Raw genomic sequence first — 27341 nt, 5'->3', positions numbered from 1 at the left:
CGCCATGTGATTGGCTGCTTAGAAATTAAGTGTTAACGAGCAGTTGGACAGGTGTACCTAATAAAGTGGCCGGTGTATCTTGTCTGTCCTGTGCAGATCCTGAAGGACTGGTTATCTCTGTTTCTCTGTGTTTGGAAATGGTGATTCTATGCAAGATCCTCCCTCCTTCTCTGGGGGGTGGTTGTCTACAAAAGCCAGGTCTGTTTAGCTTTAGTTTCTGTGTCCAATTCCAGTCCAGTAGAAAAGCTTTGTGGATTGTCATCATTACAGGCACTGACAATGTGATTTATTGTAATTCAATTGAGTGAAGTAGGTTTCTTTATCCCACAGGATTTCTCAATTGCCTGTTATTTCTAGGCTTGCATAACATGACATAAAAATGAGCCATACGTTCTCAAGGGAGGCAGTCTGGTAGGTTGTAATGCTCTTTAAAACCAGGCTCCCAGACGCCATCTGAGTCGGCTGTTATGTTTCTGCATAGCATTACATTCTAATCTGTTTAATCCTTTTTATTGACCATTAAAACTTTCTAAAAAGGACCTTGGATGGATTTATGGTCAGTTAAAGATGTGATCTACCCATAATGTGACCACAAGTCATTTATTGTTTGAGATTAATTCTGATGTGTAAGCTTCTAACCAGAAAGGAGGTGGTTCCTGAATGGGTCATGTTTCTTCATTGATTCCTATAAGTAAATGCAGGAAAAAAACACTGAGAACTTGTGAAATTCTAGTAGGCTTATTTTCAAATTTGTTTCTTATGACTATTGGTGATGATACAATTTCACTTACTCACATTCCACAGCCTCCTAGACTCAAAAGTGATATCAATCTTCTCATCTAACTCTTTACAAAAAAGTAAGTTATTGTATTTCCCAAAGAATATTCCTTATAATTTTAGAGAAATAATCTCAAGTACTGACCATAGTCCCCTGGAAATCCCTGTAGCCTTTGTAATTAACTGCATAGCCCATTCACTTTGTGGTCATTTTGCATTCTGATTTGTTTAGGTTATTGTTGCCTGTGGCTCACTTGCTATTTAGATTGTGTGTGTGCACGCTTGACATAGTACAGACATGAGGAGGTGCTTTTCTGTACATATAAAATAAAGTTGGGCACAATGCCTTTTTTGACAGTTTTTTTTTAAAGAAGGGAGTTTATACAGTTGTGGCTAATTGCTCTAAAGCTACTATGTAGTTTGTTTCAACAGCTTCGTGGATTTCCAGCAGACTATTTCCTGTGTTAGTGTCTTTTGTTAGCCTCAAAGACAAGTATTTGAAATTATTTCTGTTGAATTTAAGCTTTTTTACCTAGCTGTGGGAAGCTTTTGACCTTGCCCTAATCACCTTCATTCTTGCTAGAGTCCCAGTTTTCCAAATATAGATAATTATGACTACTAGTTGCAATCATAAAACATGAGAATAACACCCACCTTGACAAATACAAGATTTGTCCTTCAACCATTTGAAGAATGCAGGTTCAACATATAGTTAGACCTCCAAAAAGGACATTTGCCTCATATTCAATAGCCTAAGACTTAACTAAGTTTACAACTGCATGTTACACTTTATTTTTTATTTTTTTTAGATTTCTCATGCATGCTGACAGGCACCTAGCTATATGTATAAAATCCCTCCTTCTTCTCTTTCCCTGTATATGTCTCTTCCACTAATATCGGTTCATAGCACGGTGCCGGTAATCACAGAGTGCTGGGTGATAATGAGTAGTGTCACAACGCTGCTTTCCTCATTTTGAGCCTGCTGCCACGCACCACGCTAGCTATCGACGGCTCTGATTCCAGGCTGTAATTGCTCTGCCTCTGAATAATTGAAAGAAGGGAGGAGGTAAATCCCAGAGGTGTCAAGGTGGGAGAAAGATGAATGCATCGGTGTTCAATGCTGTCATGTCTGGAGTTGTAAGGAGACCCTCATGGGGAGATTGCCTCCACACACATGATGGACCACTAGTAGAATGATTTGTGGCAAACGAACAGGCTGTGGCACATGTGTTTCCCATGGATCCCTGCTGAAGGGTTTGTGGATGTGTGGGCATGTGTGAGTCCCACATGTGTGTATTTCATGCCAAAAGCCAGACAATGTAGCTTTGCATGCCAATTGTTAGCAGATTTGGGGAAGAAATGTTAACATGTAGTGTGTGTTTGTGCAGGGGTGTACATCTGTAGATCAGAAGTGATTTAAAGACCTACTGGCGCCTTTACTGTGACAGTGTGTGTACAATACACTTACACACACGACCGTGCAAACACACAGACTAAATGGCACTCAAACAGGCAGACCAAATGTAAGGTCACATGTGGTGTTTGCTAGTGCAGACGGCAGATTGAAGTAAATATTTACTACCAATTACTCTCTTGGTTTCCATGCCTTACCAGAATGTGACAGTAGATTCTAAATGCTATAAACACTTAATATTATACACCAGATAAGAGCTGCCCTCAAATGTTATGGCTGGAATGTTTTTAAGAGGATTATCGATATTTGCTAAATAAAAAGCTCTTATTTCCAGTGAGGACTACTGTAATGGCAGTGCTTTCAGGGTCAGACAAAGTAAAAACAAAGTAAGTAATATCTCATTCTGCAAGATGTTATGGCTCAAACCTGGCAACCACAGCTTCTTCTTTTTTTTCTTCTCTGGCAGTGGCTAACACGGTTTCCTCTTTTTTTTAGTTTTTATTCAGTTAATGTTTCTCTCCTACATGCAAACATAACACCAGCAATAATAAGAATTTGGATTTTTTTTCACACATTCCATTCCATTCCACATCTCCGTGGGAGATGGTACGTTTGTTCCTATAGAGGTGGAGAGCTGACACTGCAGAGTGGAGCCAGCGGGTCTCCAAAGTCATTACCACTGCCACAGCGTCTGGGCGCCCTGGGAAGGAGGCAGGAATTGATTAATGGCAATGCCAGGAGCGCAGAAGGGGAGGAGCCCAGATTGGCAAAAGAGCAGCGCTGCAGAGTTGTCACTGTAAAATGGTGCTATAGATAGTGCTAGTGTGATATACTGCAGGATGTGACAGTACTACAATTACTCCTGATGATTATAATTCTCAGCTTTAGGCATCTAAGTTGGATCTACAGTAAAGAAAATTAAGTCAATAGATGTATTTTTAAATTCCAGACTGACATGTTGAAAGATTTTATGACTCAGTTATGGACAGTGTTGGGCAAGTTACTTTAAAAATGTAATCAATTACTGAACCTATCCCTTATCAGCAAAGCCTCCATACCCACTTTTTGTATACACTGTCATAAATTAAAATCGTCAGGTAGTCATGCATATACATATTACATACATATATTACATATACATATAAGTATTGTATAAACTTTCAAATTGTTAAAATAAATGACATTGACAAATTAGTAAGCACCAAACATGCCTATTTGTCTTACACAACTAGTGTTTCTGACTGGGTCCAGGTGTGTTTAACATTATACCAAACGCTCCCCTTCCCACTGTTTTTTACAATTATCACTATTCTTCAGGTGCTGTTAACTCAGACAAAAGGTTGGATTGACATCAGGTTCTCAGTGCATGTCTGTATGCTGGGTTTTCTTTTTAAATTCTTGATAAAGCCGACGTGTTTAACATCCCACAGGTGCCACGTTGGTGGCAGTACTGCCGGTCAGGTTACTATGGGAACACATTGTGAAGAACGGTGGTACCTGCATTTCCCACAGTGTGCTTTTTTTGAAAATCTTAGAATGAATAGTGCGTCACAAGTGGAGACAGATGGCTCCTGTAGTTTCATTTTAAATGTAAAAACGTATGCATGGACTACATTGTGTCAGGTTATAGGATGTAATCTGCAGCAATATGTGGATACGTTTTAGAAGGAGCAACACTGATCACCTTGTCCAACTAGGTTACATTGCATGGGGAGCAATCGCACAACAGTGTGAGCAGATGTACACCATAGCTTAATTTTCTCAGTCAAGACTGTGAAAGTAGTGCACTGTCCTTTAAATAGCTAACCAGGACCAGGTTTACACACTGAGGCTTCCAAAAGGCAGAGAGCAGAGAGACAGAGAGACACGGCGATATGAGAATGACCAACTGAAATAGAAAGCAAGCTTTAAGTCCTGCAGTGTTGAGGTCAAAACTGAGTCATTTAAAATTGTACCATGCACTTGTTTTCTTTTAGAGGTTTTCTGAATTTCCTTTACATTAGATTCCCAAATACATACAATTCTAAAAGTACTCCAGGGATTTTGTATTGCATTTCAGTAAATTGGGGGACCTATAGGAGACACTTTAAAAAAGAAAAAAAAAAGGTCAAATGATGCTAAGGTATCCTGACTTTTAGTCCGTTAAATGGGTCATGCTTCAAAAAAGCATTCAATCCCACACTTCCCATAGTGAAAGGTAATAACCTTTGATGATTTTGGTAATTTATTGAAGTTTTGTACATTGTTTGTGGTTACACATCTCTTCTCTGCCATGGTAACCAAACATCACACGACTAAACATTTTTACACCAGTTTCTGTAGACACGGAAACATACATAAGACAGCATCCAACCACAACGTGACTGGCTATCATACTGATTAGCTTTGCTATTTAAAAAGAACTTCTCTTTTATGCTCACAGGGGACTAGTAGTAATGTTACATTTTGGTCAACACTGACACCCACAACCATGCGTGCATAGATCAAAATATGTCACAAGAAGTTAACTTAGCTGCACTTGAGTGTATTCCACTCCACAAGACAGCAACTCTGTATTTCTTTACAGTTAAACATAACATTATCTATGTCTGATTATTAGGTAGAAACTGGTTAGTTTTGGGCAGAAACAAAAAGGAGAACAGTGTTGAGAATATGCACAGAAGGCTTCTGGTTGTTTTTTCTCTATTAAGCCCTTTTGCAGGTTTCAGTTATTTAAAAAAAGAAAAGGTGTTGCCTAAGGGTAAATAGTCTGGTATCTCTTTTCTCAGAGGACACAATGTACCTACTGCCCGCTCACCCTGTCATATCGCCCCTACACCCACAACCCATTTGCCAAATTCCCCAGCTGATGTGTTTGAAGAGACAGAGCGACTCTGTGCCCAGAGAAACCACATTCAGTGGAACTGACAGTGCTCTGTCTACGGGAAGACACAAATGCCAGAGAACACTGTGTTTCCTGTCGGAGGCAAAGACGGATAATTTCTCTGTCTTATCGTCTAATTGTAACAAGCTTGTCCTTTCTGATAGTTGTGTTTCTGGGGCTAATTAGTGAGACAATAGCAGAGAGCTGCAGGGCTATCATTATGTCACTTTTAACCCAGTTGGAAAGAATGATAGAGCAGAGAAGCACACCACAGGGAAAACACAAGACCACAGGGAGGGATAACTCATCCTCCTAAACAAAACACTGTCAGGGACATTTATCAGTTTTCTGGTTTGGGACTATAAAGGACACAAGATTCTGTATGCATGAGTCAGAAATTCCCACACTGCCCTTTTCATGGTTTGAGCGAGGATAAAGAAGCAAAGAGTGGCCTTGTAGTGGTCCGCTTGTATTCTACGTTGCCTGTCTTGTGTATTGTGTGATATGCTGGTAGTAGTGCACATTTCCACATTTTACTTTTCATGCTGTCAGGGTTGTAGGTATTTAGAGGTGGCAGGTTATAATCAGCGGAGACAGAGCTGTGAGTCACACAGTGCATACCAGGTGCTGGAGGTCTCCATGAACACATAGCAGCGGCAGAGGTGTTGTCATATGCAGTGCTGTATGTAGGCAGGGCTAGGTGATACTTTTCCGGTATTTCACATGTATGAATATTAAGTACTCACATTATTGATGTTACTATTGTTGTTTGCTTTGTGAAAAAAAAAATGTTTGCCACACTACCATATGGGTTGGTAGTTCAAATCCAACACATAACAGACCTTGTTAGTTAATGTGAGTTGTGGTATAAAGTCGGTAACCAGAGCATCTGTTACGGTGAAACTGATGTCATTTTATGCAAACACAGTTTAATGAAACCATTTGATTGGCTGTATGACAAAAGTTCTCCATCTTCGTAGACAGATAACCAACAGCATTCTGACTGACTAAGACAAGGTACACAATCCTCAGATTGCCGACGCCTCACATCCGAATCATATTAAGAAGGGATCGCCTTTCGTTCAACATGAAGAGGAGAGAATGTACTTATAGCATGAGTATTGTAGTAAGGGAAATATCCCCTCATTTCCTGATTTTGTGTTAATTATTACTCCCATTCTGCATCCCAGGATAACACTGACTCAGCGAGAGACAGAGCGAGCTCTATGCTGGGCAACTCTTGACATGCATACCACTGAAATAACGGGCCATCTAGCTGCTCAGGACAATACACTTCCCTAAGGCTACTTGGAAATGTCTCCTATCAGAAAATAAGGATGCCTTCGAACTTCCCCTGGGGTGACATCTCTCATGACCTATTTTCATTATGGCTTATGGCTAGCTGCGGCGTTCTAAATGGAGAGCGGACAATACACAGATGCGAGCACACACAACCCGACGATAGCCATTTGCCCAGAGTCTGAGCTCCGCCAAATCATGGGTGATACTAATGGTCTAATTTAAGACTCGTGGTCTTGGCTTGTTTATGAGTGGAGGGAAATAGAGAAGAAGAGATTAGATATCCCGAGGAATAGGAAGCAGTGTTATTTATAGTTGTGTGAGGGACATTTCTCCACCTAGATGGAGGAAAGGAAGTTTGTAATCCCCTCAGAGATGCTGAAGCGGTCAGGCTGGAGACCACTGCAATGACAAGATGGGAAAGCAGGGGTAAACGGCCTGCGGCCCCCCCAGGAGCAGTTGAGCCACACGGGCCATAACGTGACATCTCCAGAGATAACAGAGGTGGAAAAGAGCCAGTTACTCAGAGACGCTTGCAAGAAGCAGTAGCACTTTACCACAAGACCCAGCCTTAGGTCTAGCTATGAGCACTCTGCTGGCTGCCTCCACTGAGCCACTGTACACACAAATAAACAACAGACACAGAATACATACAATTAATTACAGTCCCAATCAGCTCCTCAAGTGAATTTCCTAATCACAAAAACTCAACTCTTATACACACACACACACTACCCTAGGGGTTCACTCATTCTACTAACTTGGCTCAAGCACCTCCCCCTCATCCAGGCTTGTGACATTAGCAGAGAGAGCATTAAAGAGGGGAGCAGAGCTTGAGAAGGGGGTAGGGCACACCTCCTCTTCTCTCATTAGAATTCTCTCATCAGTCTTCCCCACGGGACAAGGGGGCATGTCAGGGTTTATTAATTGCTCCAGGAAAAATTATTGACCTAGACCTTATGCTCTCTCTGTCCCTGCTACAGTCAGTGTCTCTGCTCTACTGCCTCCACATTCCTCTGGTGTCCTGTCTGGACACATTACAGGACACTGCGGCACAGCGTGGAGGCTTCAACAAACAGTGTCTTCATTGACTATGCACTTGGCCTGGGCTTTCTTTTCCCCGCAGCTGCAAACACACACACACACACACCTGCAGCCTTGAGGAGACACTCTGCAGCACACTCTGCGCTGCTTCATTATGCGGAGATAGTAGCTCTGTGCTGGTGTGCAGTGCTTGGATTCAAACTTTTGTGAAAATAAAAACGCCTTTTAAAAACATTTTGAGGCTTATTGGTTTTCAAATCTTACTAGCAGATTTCAAAAGAATGGAGGTGCAATCAGTGTTGTGAAACCCATTCTGAATGCTCAAACACTAGAATCGATTGGAGATCCTCCTTTATCCTCCCTCTGCATTCGTCTACTGGGAGAAAATGAAGGATTGATAGAAGTCATTCAGCTAAAACACCAGGATCTCACCTCGGGTCTGGACGGAGCTCATGGTGCTGTGGGTGTTGGCGTGCATATGTGTGTCTTTTGTTTGCATGTGAAAGAATGTTTTTTGTTGAGGTTATCATGGGGGTGGCAAAGAGCAGAGCACAGGGGTGTAGGTGTTAGGCCTCTTGCAGCCTGACTCTAGATTCCACTCCCCAAGATCTGATGCATCCAGTTTTTGCTTGGGTTAACTACTCACTCGTAGTTCAATATCAGCTGACATCCAGGCCTGTGTGTGTGTGTGTGTGTGTGTGTGTGTGTGTGTGTGCGTGTGTGCGTGTGCGTGTGTGTTTTCTAACATATAGCACACTAAGACCCTGAACATTCTATATCCTTTTCTATCCATTTCAGCATTCGATTACCACTGAAAGAGCTGAAGGAAAAAGGCTGTGATCTGCTTACAGTGGCCTTTACTCAAGTTATCTTTGCTCAATCTCATAATACACTGATTAGCATGAGCATGTATGCCTTATCGGAGTGGTAAGGAGCATTGCTTTGGGTTGGAATGGTTGCAGTAATGGCATTTGTGGGCCCACGTGTAACCATAACCTTTATCCCCACATGTAACCTTTTTTTTGGATATCAATTTCCTTGGCTTGGATGTTCTTTTTTTGGAATTTATTTTCTCAATGGGTTGGTGAGATTGCAGGTAATTGAGGCCAACCTTCTTTTTCAAATATTGGAGTGTTGTGCCACTATGTGGACATGTTGGGCATTACAATGTGAGCTTTATGACAGGAGTAATGAATTGCCAGGATATGAGTATGTTGTTCCATTGTTCCTCCATGAACTTTGCACCGATGAGCACATTCCTGATAGCAACAGTCACGGATAAAGAAATGTGCATCAAATCTGTCAATAGCTTATGTGTTCCCTAAATGGTGATATTATCCAGTGACTGGTTTGCATGAGTATTTACTTTGCAGGTATGTCTGGTACTAAATTTAATATCCGTCTTCATTTTGTTTTTCTGCAGTCACAATGGTCCTACTTCTGTTTTTGGTGGCAACCACAACAACATCCAATTCCACCAGCAATGGCAACCATACAAAAGGTAAGAACAATAACAAAGGACGATGCACCTCAAAATGTGAACTGAGCCACACTGAACTAAGTGAGATATTAACAAAATACCATTGCTATCCACTGCAGTCATCACATTTCTCTAAGAAATGACTATTTTGCGTCTTCCTCAGCGCATGCATCTGCTTGATAATAGCCTTTTCTCCATCCTTGTTATAACCGGATCACAATGAACTTCAGCAGCCCTGGACCATAATTTACAACTTATTGTGAGTCTTTAAAAACACAGCTAATAGCTAGCTATGTGACTATGACTCTTGGCTGAGTCTCCGTTCTAAGAGCCTTTCATACTGACAGGACAAATGAGCCGATGCTTATCCCACTAGACAAAATACTGCAGAAGCCAGAAATTAAATCAGGCCTGCGACCCAAAGAGAACGTGGGAGCTGTCAAGTATTGATTTTGTTTGATCAGGTAATGCAATATACACATGGCTGAAACACGTGAACGCAGCCACACATTTGCACACATATCTTTGGCCTCGCTCCCTCTTCCTGCTTCTTTGTTGACGGTGCTCCCTGACCCCCGGCTCTGCCTCTCCTTCTTCCTCAGAAGACGTTTCTTCCCCCAGCCACCACATCCTCCCCACCGTGCTGGTCTTGTCCCTGCTGCTGCTCATCATCGCACTGCTAGCCTGGTACTTCCTCAGGTAAAATCTCCCAGCTGTGCAAAGATTCACCCACCCCACTCCACTCCACTCCACTCCACTCCCTGGGCCTCGCTGACTGGCAGTGAGCCAGTTTCAGGGGCAGAGCTCTGGGTGACAAACCCTTCCTCCTTTAGTCACTGAGGCGGGGCCCAGTCAGGAAGTGCTACTAGCTGGCTGCCTCTCATGCTTAGTGAGAAGAGAGCAGGCAGCCAGGCTGTGCCAGTGGACCTATACAGGCAACAGAAGAGAGCAAAGAACAAATTCTGTACCACATTCGGACGAGCACCGTCTTTCCAAGGCATCAGCTAATGAGAAAAAATAGCTTTTCAAGTTTCAGATGGTAAGATGGAGAGGCATTTGTTCATGGCTACCTATATCATTTGGGAAATCTTTAGCATATTATAGCTCGGATTAAAAAAGAATATTAAACTTTTTTATTGAATCTTGCACTCTTCCCTCATTTCTTGTATTTTTTCTGGCAGGTTAAAAAACCAGAGAAAAGCAGTCGTCACAACAGTCGACAAGAAGATACCAAATGGCATCCTGGAGGAACAAGGTAATGTTGTTGTAAATTGAACATTGTGAGAAACGGTGAGACAGGTCATATAGATTGTGAGAGAGACAGGCTGGCGGTCAAAAGAAGCATGTAAGAAGAATGTAAAGCGACATACAGAAACAAGGCAAAGAAAGAGGTTAAGATGGACAGAAGGAGGTGTAAAAGAAGCATCAGCTTTATATTTGGAACTGTGCACGTTGTCCCACCACCGCCTTGTGGTTGTGTACTTCCTTTGGTTATTGTGACAAACAGAACTCATCGCTCTTTTATAGCTTATTTGACACTGCATGTAAAATCAGTATAAACACCTCTGCTGGTAAAAAGACCAGGGATGTTGTCAGCTTTGAGTTGCATTATTTAAAGTAAGAGTTGATCTGTGCAAAGTGTGGTAACAGCAAATGGGCTTTACAGGAAACAACACGTTTTGAGGAGTGTTCTTTAGGAAGAATTTTCTTATCTGCCATCACAAGGAAAAGTACAGAGCAGCTTGTATTCTTGAAGATAGGAATGTAACTAGGATATATGGCTGGAAAACACATAGCACACCCAGAAGTAGCTGTAACAAACTGTAAATATCAAGGTATTAGCTTAGCTGCTAATTACTGTCATTGCAAACATGACACATGGACCACCACAGAGTAATGTTGGCTATATGTTTGCTGCTGGAAAGTATTACAGTATAGCTTTAGATATTAGTTCAGGAAGTAGATTTTTGCATAACTTGAAGATGTCTTGTCATAAGGGTGGTTCTTATGCACAAGCAAATGATTAAACATACACCTTACACTGTTATTGAATTGTAAATGCTATTTTTTACTTTAATTAAAGCAACTGTAGGCAGAAGTGTCATACGTGGGCAAATTAACTGCATTCTGTCAGACGAACATGATGTCAGAATGAATCATATGCTATTTTTAAGGACAGTATTGTTTTTCCTTTATGACTGTACACGTGTCTGTGTGTGTGCTGATTTGATGTGTGTTGTGTTTTAGAGTTTGGATACAGTACAGAGTCGTTACACACCATTGTGCCACCAGGTCAGGTACACAGGGTGGCGGTGTCGAGGACCTCATGTCACTAACACACTTTCAGAACTTTTTCAACCTCAATTTTCCAAATTGAGAGCGCTAATGGAATGCTAAGTTGGGTGCTTTTAGAGAGATTTCTATTCAAAAACCTAACTACTGGGTGCTGTGAGTGCTTCTCCCCGGGGTCCTTTGGTTCTCTAACACCTGTTGTATGGCGGTCATTGAATACTCACACTCCTTTTTTAAACGATTGAGGTGTCTGCAAACACACACCAACATGTCATAATATTTGAAAGAATTTGGTGGTCATTTTTGGTCTTTTGATGTTTGTAAAATCCTTGTAGATTCGTCGGATAAGCTTATTGTCTAATTCAGTGTTTCCCAACCAGAGGTACTTTGGCAGTTGAAAGCAGAAATTTTAATTTCTCAACACTTGGCTCACATTAATGGATTAACAAATAATAGAAAATAATGGTTCATTATCTAACAAAAATGGCAAAAACTATTTAATAAAAGTGATTAGTAGTAAATATGAAAACTTGATCAAACGACCAAACACTTGGTTTTATATGAAAACAACGTCCGCTTTTTAATTATTTTCAGGGTATTTTGAAACAAGTGTTGTTGTGTTCACCTGACAGGGCGTTGCAGGTATGTCTGGTTGGGAACCACCGGTCTAATTAAACCTAATCCTTTTTTTTTTAGAATGAATTCCACTGAATCACCAATTGGATAACAATTTAAGAATTTCAATCAGTTATTTTCTCTAACACAAATAATTCCATCATAGTATTAAACTGACCACTCTCCCCACACCCCAGAGCAACAGACGGTGGTCCTTCTGCCCCGATCCCCTTCAGCCTCTAAGACCTACTTCCCCATCCCAGTGGACCAACTTGAGGAGGAGTACAGGCTCCGCTCAGCTGACGATGGAAAACTCTTCAGAGAGGAGTACAATGTAAGCATCTTCCACCAGGTGGTTAGAAGGTCATGAGTCTTATATATTGCATACAGAGTGCCGGTAGTCGTGCATGTTTACTTTGGTCATCTGGGGTTAAAATATTGCACTGTATATATTGTATACATTATCTACACTTCATAGGATTGCTCAAATTTTACTGAAGGAACTTACCTTTAGCAGGTGTCATATAGGACTGTCAATTTGGACAACGCAATGGCCACGTCTGTATTGTAATTTTTAAAAGCTCTATTTAACCATGGACTAATATTTACATTAGTCTACAATAAAATACCTAAAATTATCAATAAGTAACTTTGTGTGTCTAATATGTCAAAAATTAAGCATAAGTTGCATCTTCACAAGAAGGCGTAATAGCCCTTTTGTGGCTTGGATTTGGGATTCGAGTCAAAATAAAGTGTATGACTCGTTGTTCATGTATCGCATTAAATTAAGAAAGAAAAAAAAGGAAGTGGAGGTTTTCACAGATAATTTACTGTAGGTAGCAGAGGAAGCGCCTACGTCGAGGCCAAACACAGCCTTAGTAGCTGAAGAACACAATGCCCCAGTCACGAGCAGTCGGGCTTTTCACGAGAGGTTGTATGGAATCTAACAGTTATTTTGCTTTGCAGTCCTTGCCAGGAGGTAGCGCCCACGGGACATACGAGGAGGCAAACAAGGATGAAAACAAGGAGAAAAACCGATACCCTAACATCCTTCCTTGTGAGTTAACTTTCTGTTTTGTAGAAACTAGTTTCTTTTTTACTCACACCCAGAGCGCAGTTTCCTGCCTGTTTTTTTTTTTTAAAAGCTCAGATAACAGATTTTCCCCAACAGCTCATGCATTTATTACAATGAAACAACCAGTCATTATATTCATCAACCTTCTTCCTTTATGTAGTTTCAGTTCCTTTATTCATCTCATTATAAATGTATTGCGTCATTTGTTTTTTATTACCTAGGCACACTGATATTTACAAAGCTTACTTGAAAAGATGTGTACCACTGTCACGTCCGTATAGAAAATATGTGGCTGGTGCCAGAGGCCGGTTAGCTTAGCACTCTAGTGCTGCTCCTACGTACACAGATTCTCATGCGCAACGCACACGTGGTATTGCCCATGTATGCCAAGCTGCAAAGGCACACAATCATGTGGCACCAGTAATGCATGTCGCTTTGCCAGCGGTGCTCGAATGTTTTACATGCATGTATGAACACTGTGCACAACTGCCACACCTACACTTCCCATTCCTGCCACAGTATTTTGTTTATCTTCTGTATCCCTCTAAACCTTCCAATGATATTTTCACCAATAGATGATCATTCCAGAGTGGTGTTGACTCAGCTGGATGGAAATCCCTGTTCGGACTACGTGAATGCTTCTTACATTGATGTGAGTTATGCTTTATGTTTTTTCCTCATTCTGCCGAACACGTTACATTTGTAAAGTAGCAACACTTGACTGTAGCAAAATAACAATTATAGCCCTAATTTTTTTTATAAAGGACTTTAATAAATCAGCTTAATAATGGTTGAGTTTTGATAATTTCATCACAAGGTCCATAAGTATTTAAAAGTTAGTTTTAAAATTGAGATTGAACATTCTTTTATTCTTGACCTTGGTAACGGATTGGTAAGAGACAATCTCACCCCAAGGGCGGTTATAAATTGTTCTCAAGCTTTATATTAATATTCCTAATCAACCTAATATTTGTTTTTCAACAGGGTTACACAGAAAAAAACAAATTCATAGCAGCACAAGGTAAGAGTGTGTAGAAATCACATGCATTATTTTGTTTAATGTCTTAGGATATGTACAGTATATTATTATAATAATCAAATGTTTTTATCTCACAGGCCCAAAAGAAGAGACCGTGGCAGATTTCTGGAGGATGATATGGGAGCAGAAAGTTGCGACTGTTGTCATGCTGACAAATCTGAAAGAAAGAAAAGAAGTGGGTGATTTGGCCTTGTTTGTTTCTTCAATGTGCTGGAATGTCTACGGACACTATAACACCTTCTTTCCCTTCTTTTTCTGCAAAGGGGGCAAGCAAAAAGTCAAATTTTCTCTGTAGGGATTAATGGAGCATCGCAGAAAGATTTGAGAAGAAATGTGCTTCAAATAGATTTCATTACTTATGGTCAAAGGTGACACCATGACGTTTAATTTAAACTATTCATTTCACACCTGACATGTGTATTTCTGTTATAATTGCTCAGTCTTTGTGAACCAGAACTCTGACTGGAGAAGGAGAAAGGGGGGGACTAAAAAGATCAATAAGTAAAGAATTGGCAAGGATTTAATTCAGCGTGCGGACACTTTGAAATCGATGGCTACATAATGTGTAATAAAGTCCTCTATGGCACGTCATAATCACCCAGCAAAGACTTGTATTAAGCGGTTACGCCTCGCTTATACCAATCTGGACTGACTGGCTGTGAAATTGGAGCATGGGTTCCTTTAAAAAAACTTTTTTACTAGAATTGTGCATTTAGGCCATTTTTTCCCTCGAAAGGCTATTTCTTCAATGCATTCCTAGAGTAGGTTTGCTCACCCTAGAATCACGGCTGTCTGGCATCTCTCCCCAGGACAAGTGTTACCAGTACTGGCCGGATCAGGGCTGTTGGACCTATGGGAACGTGAGGGTGGCAGTAGAAGACTTCACCGTTCTCGTGGACTACACGATACGCAAGTTCTGTATACAATATGTAAGTTTTAGGCAGTACTCTTGTATTTACTGTGCTTCAAAGAAATTCCATGTAAACAGGAAGGTGGTGTTTGTGAAAGATTACTGCACATTTCATCGTAAGTAGTTTAGTTCCTTTTTCATAGCAAGTCAACTAGACACTTTCTAAATTCTTAGTTGTAAATGACTTTTGAAAAAATCATAGTAAACAGAAAATGTATCTAGATCATTAAACGAAAGCTGTTGCTACTTTTAATCTCCATTTCAACAGAAAGCATCAATTATTGGCCCTGGGCCTGCCCGGTGGTGTTAACATTGGGTTTGTGTTTCCATGTAGCAAGCCAGCGATGCCTCTAAGACTCCCAGGCTGGTCACCCAGCTTCACTTCACCAGCTGGCCCGACTTTGGAGTTCCTTTCTCCCCCATCGGCATGCTCAAGTTCCTCAAAAAGGTCAAGGCGGTTAATCCGCCTTTCTCTGGGCCTATCGTGGTCCACTGCAGGTACCAGAGCGCTGAGCAAAATTGATCGTTATTATTTTGTTGTTTACTAGGATCTATTTGCTTTTGCCCGCACATTCCTTTGAAATGGTTTTAATTATCCAATTTGTTTCCATGGAGAGAAATATCTGCTGGAAAACAAACTGTCAGCTATGTCTGCAAACATTCTGAGCATTGGTTCACAAGAACAGACGTCCTGTGTTTCACTGCTGTTGTCTAATAAAACGCAAGGGTCAGCTGAGGATTTGTTTTGCATCTCTGCAGCGCCGGCGTCGGGAGGACGGGAACCTTCATCGTAATAGACGGCATGATCGAAACAATGCACGCAGAGCAGAAAGTTGACGTGTTTGGGTTTGTGGCCAAGATACGAGAGCAGCGCTCGCAACTCATTCAGACAGATGTGAGTTGGAGACAGGATAAAGTTGACTCGTTTATTCAACAACATGACATTACGCTTAATTCTTGACAATGAATGCTTTATTTATCCCTCCTCAATCATCTCTAAGATTTCAAATGTTCCCACCTGTTTGTGTATATTCCCACCCCAGATGCAGTACTCATTCATCTACCAGGCCTTGCTTGAATACTACCTCTACGGAGACACGGAGCTTGACGTGTCGTCTCTGGAAGGACATTTGCACAAATTGCACAACACCTTTGCAGACGGCGACCGGGTGGGCCTAGAGGAAGAGTTTAAGGTAAGACATGTCATTTCACATTGCGGTCTGCAAAAGGTGACATTTAATCAAATATTAAGTGTGTTAAATTCCCTATTTTAATAAAAAACCTAAAAAATAGAAAATGTACTGCTATGCAACAGATTTAAGTTTAAATCCATCAGACTTTAACAAAATCAACCTTGCAGAGAAAAGCGTGGTAAGAAGAAGCTTTAGCTACTTTTAATCTATAATCCCTGGGCAGGTGGACAGACTACAAAGATACACAAAACACTTTATTTTAATAGCCATATCAGTTCCAAGTGTAGACCAAAACTGTCAAATTAACAAGTATAGTTACATATACTTAAAGTTCTTTAAATGGCCCCATGTTGAATGGTTTAGCCTATATTTAAATCACTAAATAAATTTTTTTTACAAGAAAGTAGTTGCAATGCAAGAACTGACCATAAATGTTTCCCATTTAATTTTGTACGCAAAAATGCATTGAACATTTGGACTATTGTAACACTTTACTCAATTCTGCCCAGAAACTGACCAACATGCGAATAATGAAGGAGAACATGAGAATGGGGAACCTTCCAGCCAACATGAAGAAGAACAGAGTTCTGCAAATTATTCCATGTAAGAAAAGAAGGAAAACCATAGAACCAAATAGATCGGACACCTGTTTGACGTATCAATTTGTGGCAGATTTAGACCTCCAGATTATAACAGATGTCAGATTCTTTTGGAATCTGACTTTTTTTAAATTTCCCCTACAATATTATGCTCTGCAGCATTTGGTTTTAACAGAGGTTTTCCTATTTCAGATGACTTTAACCGAGTTATTCTCTCCATGAGAAGAGGGCAGGAGTATACCGATTTCATCAACGCATCTTTTATAGACGTAAGTGCACATTGTTTGACCTTATCCCTTCCTCCTTCCTTCCTGTCCGAAATAATTCACTGGCATCGTTAGCAAGACACATTATTTGGATCTGAGAAAGTGTGTGTTATGACATTGAGTTTTGCTGCGACTCAGGGCTACAGACAGAAGGACTATTTCATCGCCACCCAGGGCCCTTTGACACACACGGTAGAGGATTTCTGGAGAATGGTGTGGGAATGGAAGTGTCACTCGATCGTCATGCTCACCGAGCTCCAGGAGAGGGAGCAGGTGAGGCGCAATGGCTACATTAATCTATATTCCCATTTTCAGTTCATGTATGCTGCATTTCATATTTGGAGTAGGCTTGCATGATTAATAGATGTGGAATGTATCACAAATGCTACTACTTTCTTCTGTGAGTTTTAAAGTGCTCCAAGTGTTGCAATGCTCTCCCTTCTCTTCATTTGGGGCCTCTATGTTTACAGGCTTGTGGTGATGCGCAATGTCTTTCATAGAGCAAATAAACGTGACATCTTTCCGACTGGGAATCCAGAAATTCCATGTAAAATTGAACACAACGTAGTCCGTGGCTGGCATTATGGTGGTACCCCAAGTCAGAAGAAAGCGGCAGAGTCCTATTTGATTATGACTGTGTCAGATAACAGCAAGTGCCTTGCAGTGGAAGGTGGTAAAATAGGTCGACAGTTTATTACATGGAAACATCCCACAAATCTGAAAGTAGCCTACATTTGAAAAACGAACACTAGGAGGCTAACCTAGCTTACTTTAACAAAGTAAAGGAGAACGCCAAGCCCTCTTTCTCCTAAACAGAAGCTAACCTCAGATACGTAGGGCCAGCAGCATGACGGAGACAGCCGCAGGACAGAGAACACTACAGGTGTGCTTTCACCGGTGACCCGATTTATACTGTACATGGGTTAATACTGGGATCTCTACACAAGTGTGTGAGTCGATTGATTTCAAAACACCTGTTGATGTCTCTTCTTTAGTCTGGTGGCTATTTAGTTTTTTTCCTGGAACACGTCACTTACACATTCTGCACTTACTGCGCGGTCTTGTGTTGACTGTATCTGTGCTCATCTTATGTACACTTTGAATACATATTTATAAAATTGTATGCTGTTTTTTTTTAGTTCTTATTACATAATACTTTTTCTGACCTTTTCGAAACCCCTAACAAATAACCCATATTACAAAAAAGCTTCAAGTGCGGGCCTCACCCTTGTTTCTAAACTGTTTTTTACAAGTGAGTGAAATGCAATCCTAGATCCCACAATCACAGTTAACGAAACAGCACAAACAGTCACAGTCAACATGTCTTCACCTTTTTGCAGGACAAATGTTGTCAATATTGGCCCGCGGAGGACTCGGTCACCTACGGAGACTACACGGTAGAGTTGAAGGGAGACACTTTGTGCGACACCTTCAGTCTACGAGACTTGGTACTCACCTTTGTCCCGGTAAGCAAATTAACCTTGCGCTCTCACGTGGCTGTCATTGGGGCCGTTAACGCCCCTTCACGTTGCCTGTCGGGATAAAAATAAGATTAAACTTTATTAATCCTAAAAGGGGAAATTGCTGTGTGCATCATTTGCAATACAAAGTAGAAAAATAGTGCAGATTTAAAAGTCAAATATGACTTCCAGTAGTGTAACAAACATTCACATCATTTACTCAAAAACAATGTACGTCAAAACACTACATTACTTTAAGTTCTGCATTTAAATGTAAAAGTTCATGAGTATTATCATAACATTCCAAAGTAAAAGTACTTCAGAAAAGACATGGGGAAGCTGGTTTTATCAGCTCTATATACAGTTACAGTTCAGTCCAGTGTTTCCCAACCTAGGATTTGAGCCCCCCTCCAAAAGGGTCACAAGATACATTTGCGGGTTATGAGATGATTAATAGGGTAAAAGTATGCTTTTGTATACTGCTATTAAATCATAATTCCAATATCTCGTCTGCCTGTCCCTTTCCTCTCAAAGGAGAAGCAGACGAGGGTCATCAGGCACTTCCACTTCCACGGCTGGCCGGAGGTCGGCATCCCGGCCGAGGGGAAAGGCATGATTGACATCATTGCCTCGGTGCAGAGACAGCAGCAGCAGTCTGGGAACCATCCCATTGTCGTACACTGCAGGTAGCTTCCAAATACACGCACCTGAGCTGCTTTTTAGATTTGGCTTCTCTGCTGCTGCCTTTCGCAGAGACGGACAACAACAAGCCGCTCTTTGTGCTTTGATTAGTTTCTAAGAGTTTTCGTGTTTGTGTGCTACAGTGCTGGTGCAGGGCGAACAGGTACGTTCATTGCACTGAGCAATATCCTGGAGCGAGTCAAGGCAGAAGGCCTGCTGGACGTGTTCCAAACTGTGAAGAGTTTACGCATGCAGAGGCCTCATATGGTCCAAACTGTGGTAAATATTGGCACAAGTGAATCCCAACTAATCTAAAGTGCTACTAAAATGTTACTGATGTTATGTATCTTATATTCCATTTTACAAGCTCCTTCCTAATCAACTTTTTTTTGTCTTCCCTCTCATAATTCTATAGGAACAATATGACTTCTGCTACAGGGTGGTACAGGACTTTGTCGACATTTTCTCAGACTATGCCAATTTTAAATGACGAGATTTGCCTTAATCGTGGTTTTTAATGTTTTCAAAAGCAGGTTTGTCAGTTTTTTTTTTTTACTTGGTCAAATGATCTATTTTGCTATGCACTTGTCCTGCCGTTAACTCCGTCCTGGCTGTAATATACTGTATGTCAGTGGATGAACATTGTAAATGAAAAAGTTAGATTAATGTATATTTCACATCATGTATGATAATTTGTCATCAAGTGTTGTTTTACACTCTTATTTCACTTTTGTTGTATAATACTGTATTTTAAATGTTTATCTAAATGTTATTTTTGATTGACCATTTCATTTGAAAAGTTGTACTTATTGTAAATGTATTTATGTGTCAACGATGACATTCTATTCTTGAGTTTTGGAGAACACAACGCGAATGTTAAGAGTTTTTATGTCATCATACAGTACGCATTTATTGATGACTTCTGAGATTAGAGGCCATATTGAAACTACATGCCCATTGCACATGCAATACTCTTTCCAATGGAAATATTGTCAGAAAAAGAACTGATCCCTTGAGCCGTAATGAAGAGGACGTAAAGTTAAGCAACAGAGGCCAAGGTGAAGACGCTGGGGTTGGAAAGAAGGGAATCGCAAAGTCGTGAAATACCGTTACATTGGCTTTGTACCTCAAAAAAGTGGTATGCGATTGCATTTAACATGGATGTTAAGTCTGCCTTTAGATAGAAAAAAGTATTTTATTAAAATGACTGCACAGTAAAAAGCACACATAACTAAGCCTAGAACCTGCTATTTTCACCGGTATGTTTATTGCTTTTCTACCTCTGCCAAGGAGGTTATTTCTATTAGACATTTTTAAAAAACTTTAAGACGTGAAAAAGTAGTAAGTCTCCAGGGTAAAAGGCTGAGCATTGAAAGGTGATTTTAAGGAAAGGCAAGCGTGGTCGCTAAACGCAGTAGTCAGTACTATTTCATGACAACCTGCGTCAGATGCAGTTAACGCAGTGAAGTATTAAGTGTAACAATAGGCAACTTCTGTAATGGCAAAAAACACAATACGTACAGGTGCTTCAGTACCTGCTTAATAATCAGAGCAACAACGCACACCCCTGTTGACGTAGGCTACTATCAACATTCAGTTCCTCAATATCTTAGAATACGTTAATTTATTATTATTTTTTAAACATACGTCACAATAAGGAAGCAGAATGTTTACAGGATAGCATCTTAATGTGAAACGGCTTGTCTGTGCGGCAGTAAGCCCCATCCATCTGGAACGTCAACATTGAACCAAACATATAAAATAATTTGACCCAGCTCTGCTTTAATCCTCAATGAAATCTGTAATTGTATTAATGCTGTATGTAAATATTACATAACAAAATGCTAACATTGTGAAAGTGGCTGAGCAGCAAGAAACTGTCAAGGGATTGGTCATTTGGTGTGTGCTATTTATGTCTATGTGAAGTGCAGCACAAGAAGAGAGAAAACAACCAAGTTTATTTTCCCATGGCTTCTTCTTGCTCCATGCCTTCCTTAAAGAATAATGGGGGGGTCTGAGACTGCAGCTCTTTGCCTTTGCTCTCAGTGAATGGTCTACCCATTTCTGATTCTCAATGTCTTTTAAATGCAAATTAAAATATTAAATTAATCTGAAAATGCTTTTTGGGGGGTCAGTGAAAGTTTTCTTCAGATGTCTTTGCTAGTGTTTGCCACTACGCAACAGTCATACTAGAGCTGCACAATTAATCAAATTGTAATCACAATCATGACTTCCCACGATCAAATTTGCATGATCGAGCGATTTATTTACTTTTTTAAATGCGTCATTTCATAGAACACTCCGGTTTTTTTTGCATAGCGCATCTACGGCTCCGTAAACCACTGTCTGCTCATGTGCCTGTTAGTTGTTCCCTGGATTTCGCAGCTTAGTTTCAAGATGTAGACTGTCACAGAGGACATAGTAACCAGTAATCCAGTAATAATTCCTTCAATATGTAACAAGAGCAACAGTTTATACACGTTTCATTTCAACTTTGGGATTTGCATGCTGGGGACTGCTCAAGCCACTACAACTATAGATATGATTAATGTGAATAATACACGTTAAGTAGCCCTTTGACTCTTTGATATCCTGACATGAACAGAAACATGTTAGCTGTAAATATGCACTGCAACTACAGTTTTCTTCATTGCTGATTAATCTGTCAGTTATCTGGCCCATGAACTAACGAAAATGATTACAATTTTAACAAATGTCCTGTTTGGTCTGACCAACAGTCCAATTTGAACCCACAACCTCTTTGTTAGCAACACTGCTTTCTAACCTTATCTACAGCACAGAGAATATTAAGGGAGGTACCAAATATGAATTGATATTTAGTTGAGACCTGGATAAGAATATGAAAATGTGGGATTAAATACCAGCATGATCAGAAAAAAGTACAATAGGGTGGATGCACAACGACTTCAGGCAACAACTAATTCAAAACATGCACAGTAACAACGAGGTTCTGCGTTTATGTCTCCAACTAGAGTTGGGCGGTATCCAAAGTTTGATACCGTCAAACCTCCTTCCTATTTTACCGCGGTATACAGTATTACCGTGACTAATTAAGAATTCTGACTTAAGGCTCAGACGGCGTCACCAAACCGTCGAGACCAGGTCACTCGGTGCATGACTTGCCATCTCCCCCCCCCTTCTCTCCTCCACACTGTCACGTGATGTCAACCACACATAAGCATTTTTAGGCAATAAATAAATGCATTGCATTTTTGAATGACTGTATTGAAACTATTTTTAAGACCCCGCAGTATACTGTATTGCCACCCAACCCTATCCCCAACTCACATTTACACATTTTCATCTCCTCAATAAAAAAGCTTATAAATAAATCACCACTGAAGATACTTTTAGTATCATCTTCTGCATGAAGACTGTCAGCAACACTTACACAGGTCAATCAAAGGTGAAATGGTGTAAGTAATACTCTAAGCCAACAGGGGGCAGTGCTCTTCAATCTATAAGTAGATGAAAGAATATAGTAATAGGGAAAACACAACTTAATACAACGCAAGTTTCTGTAGTTTAATACTACTCAGAAATAGTTATTTTCAGTCTATCTTGACCATATATGCTGACCATCAAATAGTGAGACCGGTATGATGATGTAATCAAGACAAATTATCAAGCTGCTCTATAGATAGATGGTGAATAATGCAACAACTCCTACATGTCAGCATGATAAAACTAATTCATAGGGGTGCACAATTCAGAAAATGTCACAATTCGATATTGATTCAAAATCGAACTTGATTCAATAACAAATCTTAATTTAAAAAAAGGATTTTAACATCATGTACATGTAGTTACTTTTCCCATACATGGCATTACAAACCGAAAAAAAGGAATAGATTTTTGGAGTTCTATGAATTGATTTTTAACTGGTAGAGCTTTAAATCAATTCATGAATGTCAATCGATTTTTTTGTACACCCCTATTAATTCAGATTATAGATATAGACCCATGAAGGTATTTCAGTTGTGATTGCTATCAGAGCACAACTCCAAAATCTGTTAAATGACCTCACTTGATTTCCTGGCTTTTTCGATCAAAAGTTTCACATCCATGTACTACATCCGCATGTGCATTCTTTATGAGAAACTGCTTTCCACTAAACATTTCGTCTTTATGGAAACTGATGAGGCATTAAATGGCACCAAAGACAAGAAAGTTCCTCTTTCAGAATGTCACAAGATACCGAAGCAAAGCAACAAAAATATGTATCTCCCACTTTCAAACATAAATGTGTGGTTACATTAAGCTTGTATCCATGTGCCACCAGTCAATAACGGGGAGGAGTAGATATGAGCTATTTTCGCCAAACAATCTTGTTTCTTATCTTGCACAAAAACCCAAGTGACAAAAGCCTCTTTGTTGACAATTTCCATTTTCTCTAGAAACCAACACCATGGTAACAATACTCAGAGGGAGGGGCTGTAACCCAAAAAAGGTCAGCATGAGTGAGGAGGTCATATGAATTATGTATTAACGCTAACTGACTGTTATTTTGATTGACCCCTAACTAATTGTATTTTGTCATACACAAGGCTTCCCATTTTCTTTCTAATGTAATATGGAACATGAGCTATTTATTGGCCGGGTGGCCTGCGCTGTGACCCTTCTGCTGCGACGCTTTCATGTGTGGCTTAGGAAACGAATTTCTGATTAGACTATGACCATGCGTATGTCAAGCAGTTTTTTTACTTGTTCCTTCACTTTTCCTCCACCAAAATTCCTCAGATCCATTTCACCATCTCCTGAATTAAAAGCCACATATGTAAAAGTACTGAGAAATTCTATAAAAAAATAAATAGATTCAAAGAACAGTTTAGAGCTAAACATTACTTTAAATTAAAAAGCAGTAAGCAACAGTTTGTCACTTTCACATTTCTTAAAGATAAATCAATCCGCACACTTCCGCCATATAAAAACACTCATTCAGTAAGACATGAGAACACAGAGTTTTATCAAATGAGAGTAATTTTGGGAATAATTTCGAAAGTGCTCTGGCAAAAAATTAGTGGTTCTAGATACACAATAAAAGTTAGATTTTGCTGATACAACTAGTTGACAGTAAGGTCAGGTACCAAAACCCGGTGCCAATGGGGCACCGGTTCCTAAATGACCGGTACATACCGGGCCAAATAGCAATGCGGATTTCGTTGCCGTTAAAATGCCTGCGCTGCTCTCTGGTGCTCTGAAACGGATATCAGAGGGACCAAAAGAACAAGTCACCAGAAATTTTTTAACATAGAAATAATTTTCTTTCCGATACATTTTTAGCCACCAATTTATGGTGACAACTTCTTTAGTTATGTCAAGGAAAAGACAAAATTCTGGTAGCAGATAACAATTCAAAATATAAAATATTATGTAATGTTATGCAAAAAGGGGGCTTTTCCATCTGGGCCTATTACAACTGACCGCAAAGTCCAGTTTTGTCTGATTTATATGAATAGGACTTTACGGTAACTTTCTCCACAACTTTACAATGTAGGGGTGACTTTTGTGTCGAATTGACAGTGTACCCCTGCAGACCCCTCTGCGTTGCTGTGAACCCCTCTCCGAGCCCTCAATCATAGCTTGACGTGCACCTTCACAAATGTGTAACTTTGCTTTGAGAAAGCAAGGATTGTGATTGGTCAACTTGTCTTGGGTGTTGATAGACGTGTTTCAAGCCATCTACTGTGGGGAGTTTTCAACCAGTTATGAAACTGGTCTCAGTCGGAGCGCCGCCGGTCCCCATAACAGCATGGTAAACGAGAGAGTCTGGTGCAGCCTCACTTTGCAAACGGAGATCCCGTTAGTGCTTGTGACAAAACTTTCTCTCTAATTAGCTCTAAACACAAAGTAGGCCTACAGCTGAGGCAGATGGGAATGTCATTAGTTTTGCAGGTATTTGGTCATAAACCAAAGTACTGGATGGATTGACATATTGACCCGATGATGCCTTTAGATGAAATGTCAGAAGATAACCAAAGTTTTTACAATTCATTCTCACACGCATAGCAATCCAAAACGCACTAATGAGAAGCTCACGGTGGTGCTAGAGGAAACATTAGGAGGCATCAACAAAGCAAGTAGGATTCATGCTCTGGTAACCATTTCATGATAATCCATTCAAGAGATGGACCAACCAACCTAACCATCCATAGAGTCATGCAGCTAGCATTGCTTTAAACCCAATGACTTACTGTATCTGCAAAAAGTAAGACAAGGGTCTAAATATTTTAAATTGTATATGCTGTGTAGTTTATAAAATCTCAACCTGACCATGTTAGCACACTCCTCTCCTTCCTCTTGCTTCAGTGTGGTTGTTGCTAATGCAAAGAGACAGAATAGAACAGGGAGACTGTACAGTTAATATCCAAAAAGGAACTGGAGATCCTGTCTGTTGTCTACTTCACATCTGAGTCACTGGCTTGATAATGACTTGTTAAATGTATTGTCTCACTCGGTCTTCCCCTCCCCATCTCTCTTTCCCAGTGCAGCCTCTTACTACACTAAGAACGTTCTCAACAGACGCTTTAAGCCTTACCATAATTCGATCAGACAGCTCTTACTGGGATGTTACTGTGACACAATGCCCCGCAAAACGCATTACAAGTGTTATCCTATTCCTCCCTTGTTCATTCAGGCTAATACGCTTTTCAAGCTTCTTTTCCCAGGAAATACAGTTGGCTCTGATGCTGACCAACTGCTTGGTTTGGACCCAAAATGTAAACAAATAACATGGATGAAAAGCAAACCGTTCAAAGGCAATACAACAAATCATAGCATGCCATTTTTGAAATCTGTTGTGAGGCTGCTTACAGTTACACTGCTAAAAGAATAACCCTGGTAATATTCTATTCAGTTTTTATTGTCAACAAATTTAATAAATGCTGTACTATGCCACACATTCATTTATTTTATTTTATAAACCAAATTGGCTAAAACAGGGCAAGTTTTAGATTTGTTTTTAGCCTCTGAACATATTGCGTAGCATCATTACCCGTGCCTAGCCATGTGCAGTTATTCCTTCCGAGGGAACACAGGGAATCTGACTGCAGTGGATGTGACAGAAAGGCGTAAAAGTTGTGTTAATCCATACCTCTGTTTATTTCCTGTTTACCGGTGAAGTCCACACTAGTCGACTGTTGAACTCATTCAATCCAATATTCCAAAATGTATTTTTGGAATGTATTTTTTCCACACAAAAGAAAAACAACAATTTGCAGTCTTGTCCTTAGCAATGACTATGTAGAAACATCTGCTACGGAGCCATAAAGTGAGCTGCAAGGTAATGGAGCCTTTTATACATTGTTGGGATTTTTTAGAAATAAACATGGGACAAACAGAGTCTTGAATTGCTACAGATGTTAAGTTATTTATTGTCAAATTGGCGCCAAAATAAATGCCAGACAATGGGATGACAAAATGCAGATGATGGCTTGGTAGCATTAAAATGGCTCCATGGGAGCTACGCTTAGGGAGGAGAGGCTTACTACCTTGGTGTATGCACATAGGTAACTAAGGAACAGTGGGCTCTTGAACTTTGGACCTGCTTCAGCCGGCACGGTGCTCTCCGGGCTCCACTGTGGTGTCAGGTTAAAGCCTGTTTCTACATAGTCATTACAAAGGACCCAGGCCTGAAATTAACACCCGACCACCTGCCAAATGTGGTGGAATTTTGCAACTGCCGGGTAACGCTGTCAATTTACCTGCCAAACTCAATTGTCATTGGCTACCTGCCATAATACGGGCCCAGACCAATCAGGGGCCCGCATCACTGGAAGACATTGATTGAGAGAAGAGAGAGGCTCAGGGATTGGATGGTCCGGGCCCTTGAATCATGCTAGCTTATGTGTTTACAGTCTATATGTTACTGTACGTAAGTGTTTAACCAACAATCAGATGTGAAATTAGTGAAAGTGAAAGGCGCCTTATTTTTTTATGCCTTCACAACAAAGACAACTGAAGAAGAGGGAGACAAGCTTAAAGTTGATAGAAATGATTTTTAGGTGTGGATTTGGTGCCCAAGTGAGTATATTTATCAGCAGGAATGTGTATCTGTGATCAACAGTACTTTACAATAACACAAAAAATGGCCAAGTTCATTATAATGAATTGTGTGCCAGTGCATTTAGTAGATTAGTAGTAGTAGAAGATTGAGATATTTACCCAAATAGGTGGAAACTTCGGCCTGCCGCCGACCATACAGTGGATGAAAAATAAGGGGATCACTAAAGTCAAAATCAAAGAATATAGGAAATGTATATATAAATGATTGATATCTATTAATTGTGACGGATACCAATTAAAACCGGATGT

At 40.3% G+C, this 27341-nt stretch overlaps 1 protein-coding gene across 8 annotated transcripts in view; it reads left to right on the top strand.

Moving 5' to 3' along the window:
• The window catches only part of ptprea (protein tyrosine phosphatase receptor type Ea), a 49974-nt gene extending 29202 nt beyond the window's left edge, over positions 1-20772 (top strand). Inside the window, exons 1-21 of one of the 8 annotated variants that reach the window (XM_034860364.1) lie at positions 2880-2902; positions 8821-8898; positions 9480-9576; positions 10059-10132; positions 11125-11174; positions 11982-12118; positions 12751-12841; positions 13435-13511; positions 13844-13880; positions 13976-14073; positions 14708-14827; positions 15143-15306; positions 15568-15703; positions 15852-16001; positions 16511-16604; positions 16793-16869; positions 17005-17139; positions 18207-18332; positions 18861-19012; positions 19151-19286; positions 19423-20772. In XM_034860364.1, the coding sequence (XP_034716255.1) occupies positions 14011-14073; positions 14708-14827; positions 15143-15306; positions 15568-15703; positions 15852-16001; positions 16511-16604; positions 16793-16869; positions 17005-17139; positions 18207-18332; positions 18861-19012; positions 19151-19286; positions 19423-19497 (1428 nt within the window). In that variant the 5' untranslated portion in view covers positions 2880-2902; positions 8821-8898; positions 9480-9576; ... (5 more) ...; positions 13844-13880; positions 13976-14010 and the 3' untranslated portion in view covers positions 19498-20772. Of the gene's footprint in view, positions 1-2879; positions 2903-8820; positions 8899-9479; positions 9577-9702; positions 9917-10058; positions 10133-11124; positions 11175-11981; positions 12119-12750; positions 12842-13434; positions 13512-13843; positions 13881-13975; positions 14074-14707; positions 14828-15142; positions 15307-15567; positions 15704-15851; positions 16002-16510; positions 16605-16792; positions 16870-17004; positions 17140-18206; positions 18333-18860; positions 19013-19150; positions 19287-19422 lie in introns of those variants that run through there. The other 7 variants (XM_034860358.1, XM_034860357.1, XM_034860365.1 and 4 more) reach the window with 7 other exon arrangements.
• Positions 20773-27341: the final 6569 nt, after the last annotated feature.

The sequence above is a fragment of the Etheostoma cragini genome, chromosome 21 (assembly GCF_013103735.1).
Source record: "Etheostoma cragini isolate CJK2018 chromosome 21, CSU_Ecrag_1.0, whole genome shotgun sequence".
NCBI classification, from domain to species: domain Eukaryota; kingdom Metazoa; phylum Chordata; class Actinopteri; order Perciformes; family Percidae; genus Etheostoma; species Etheostoma cragini.
This window is presented reverse-complemented; position numbering and strand designations above follow the sequence as displayed.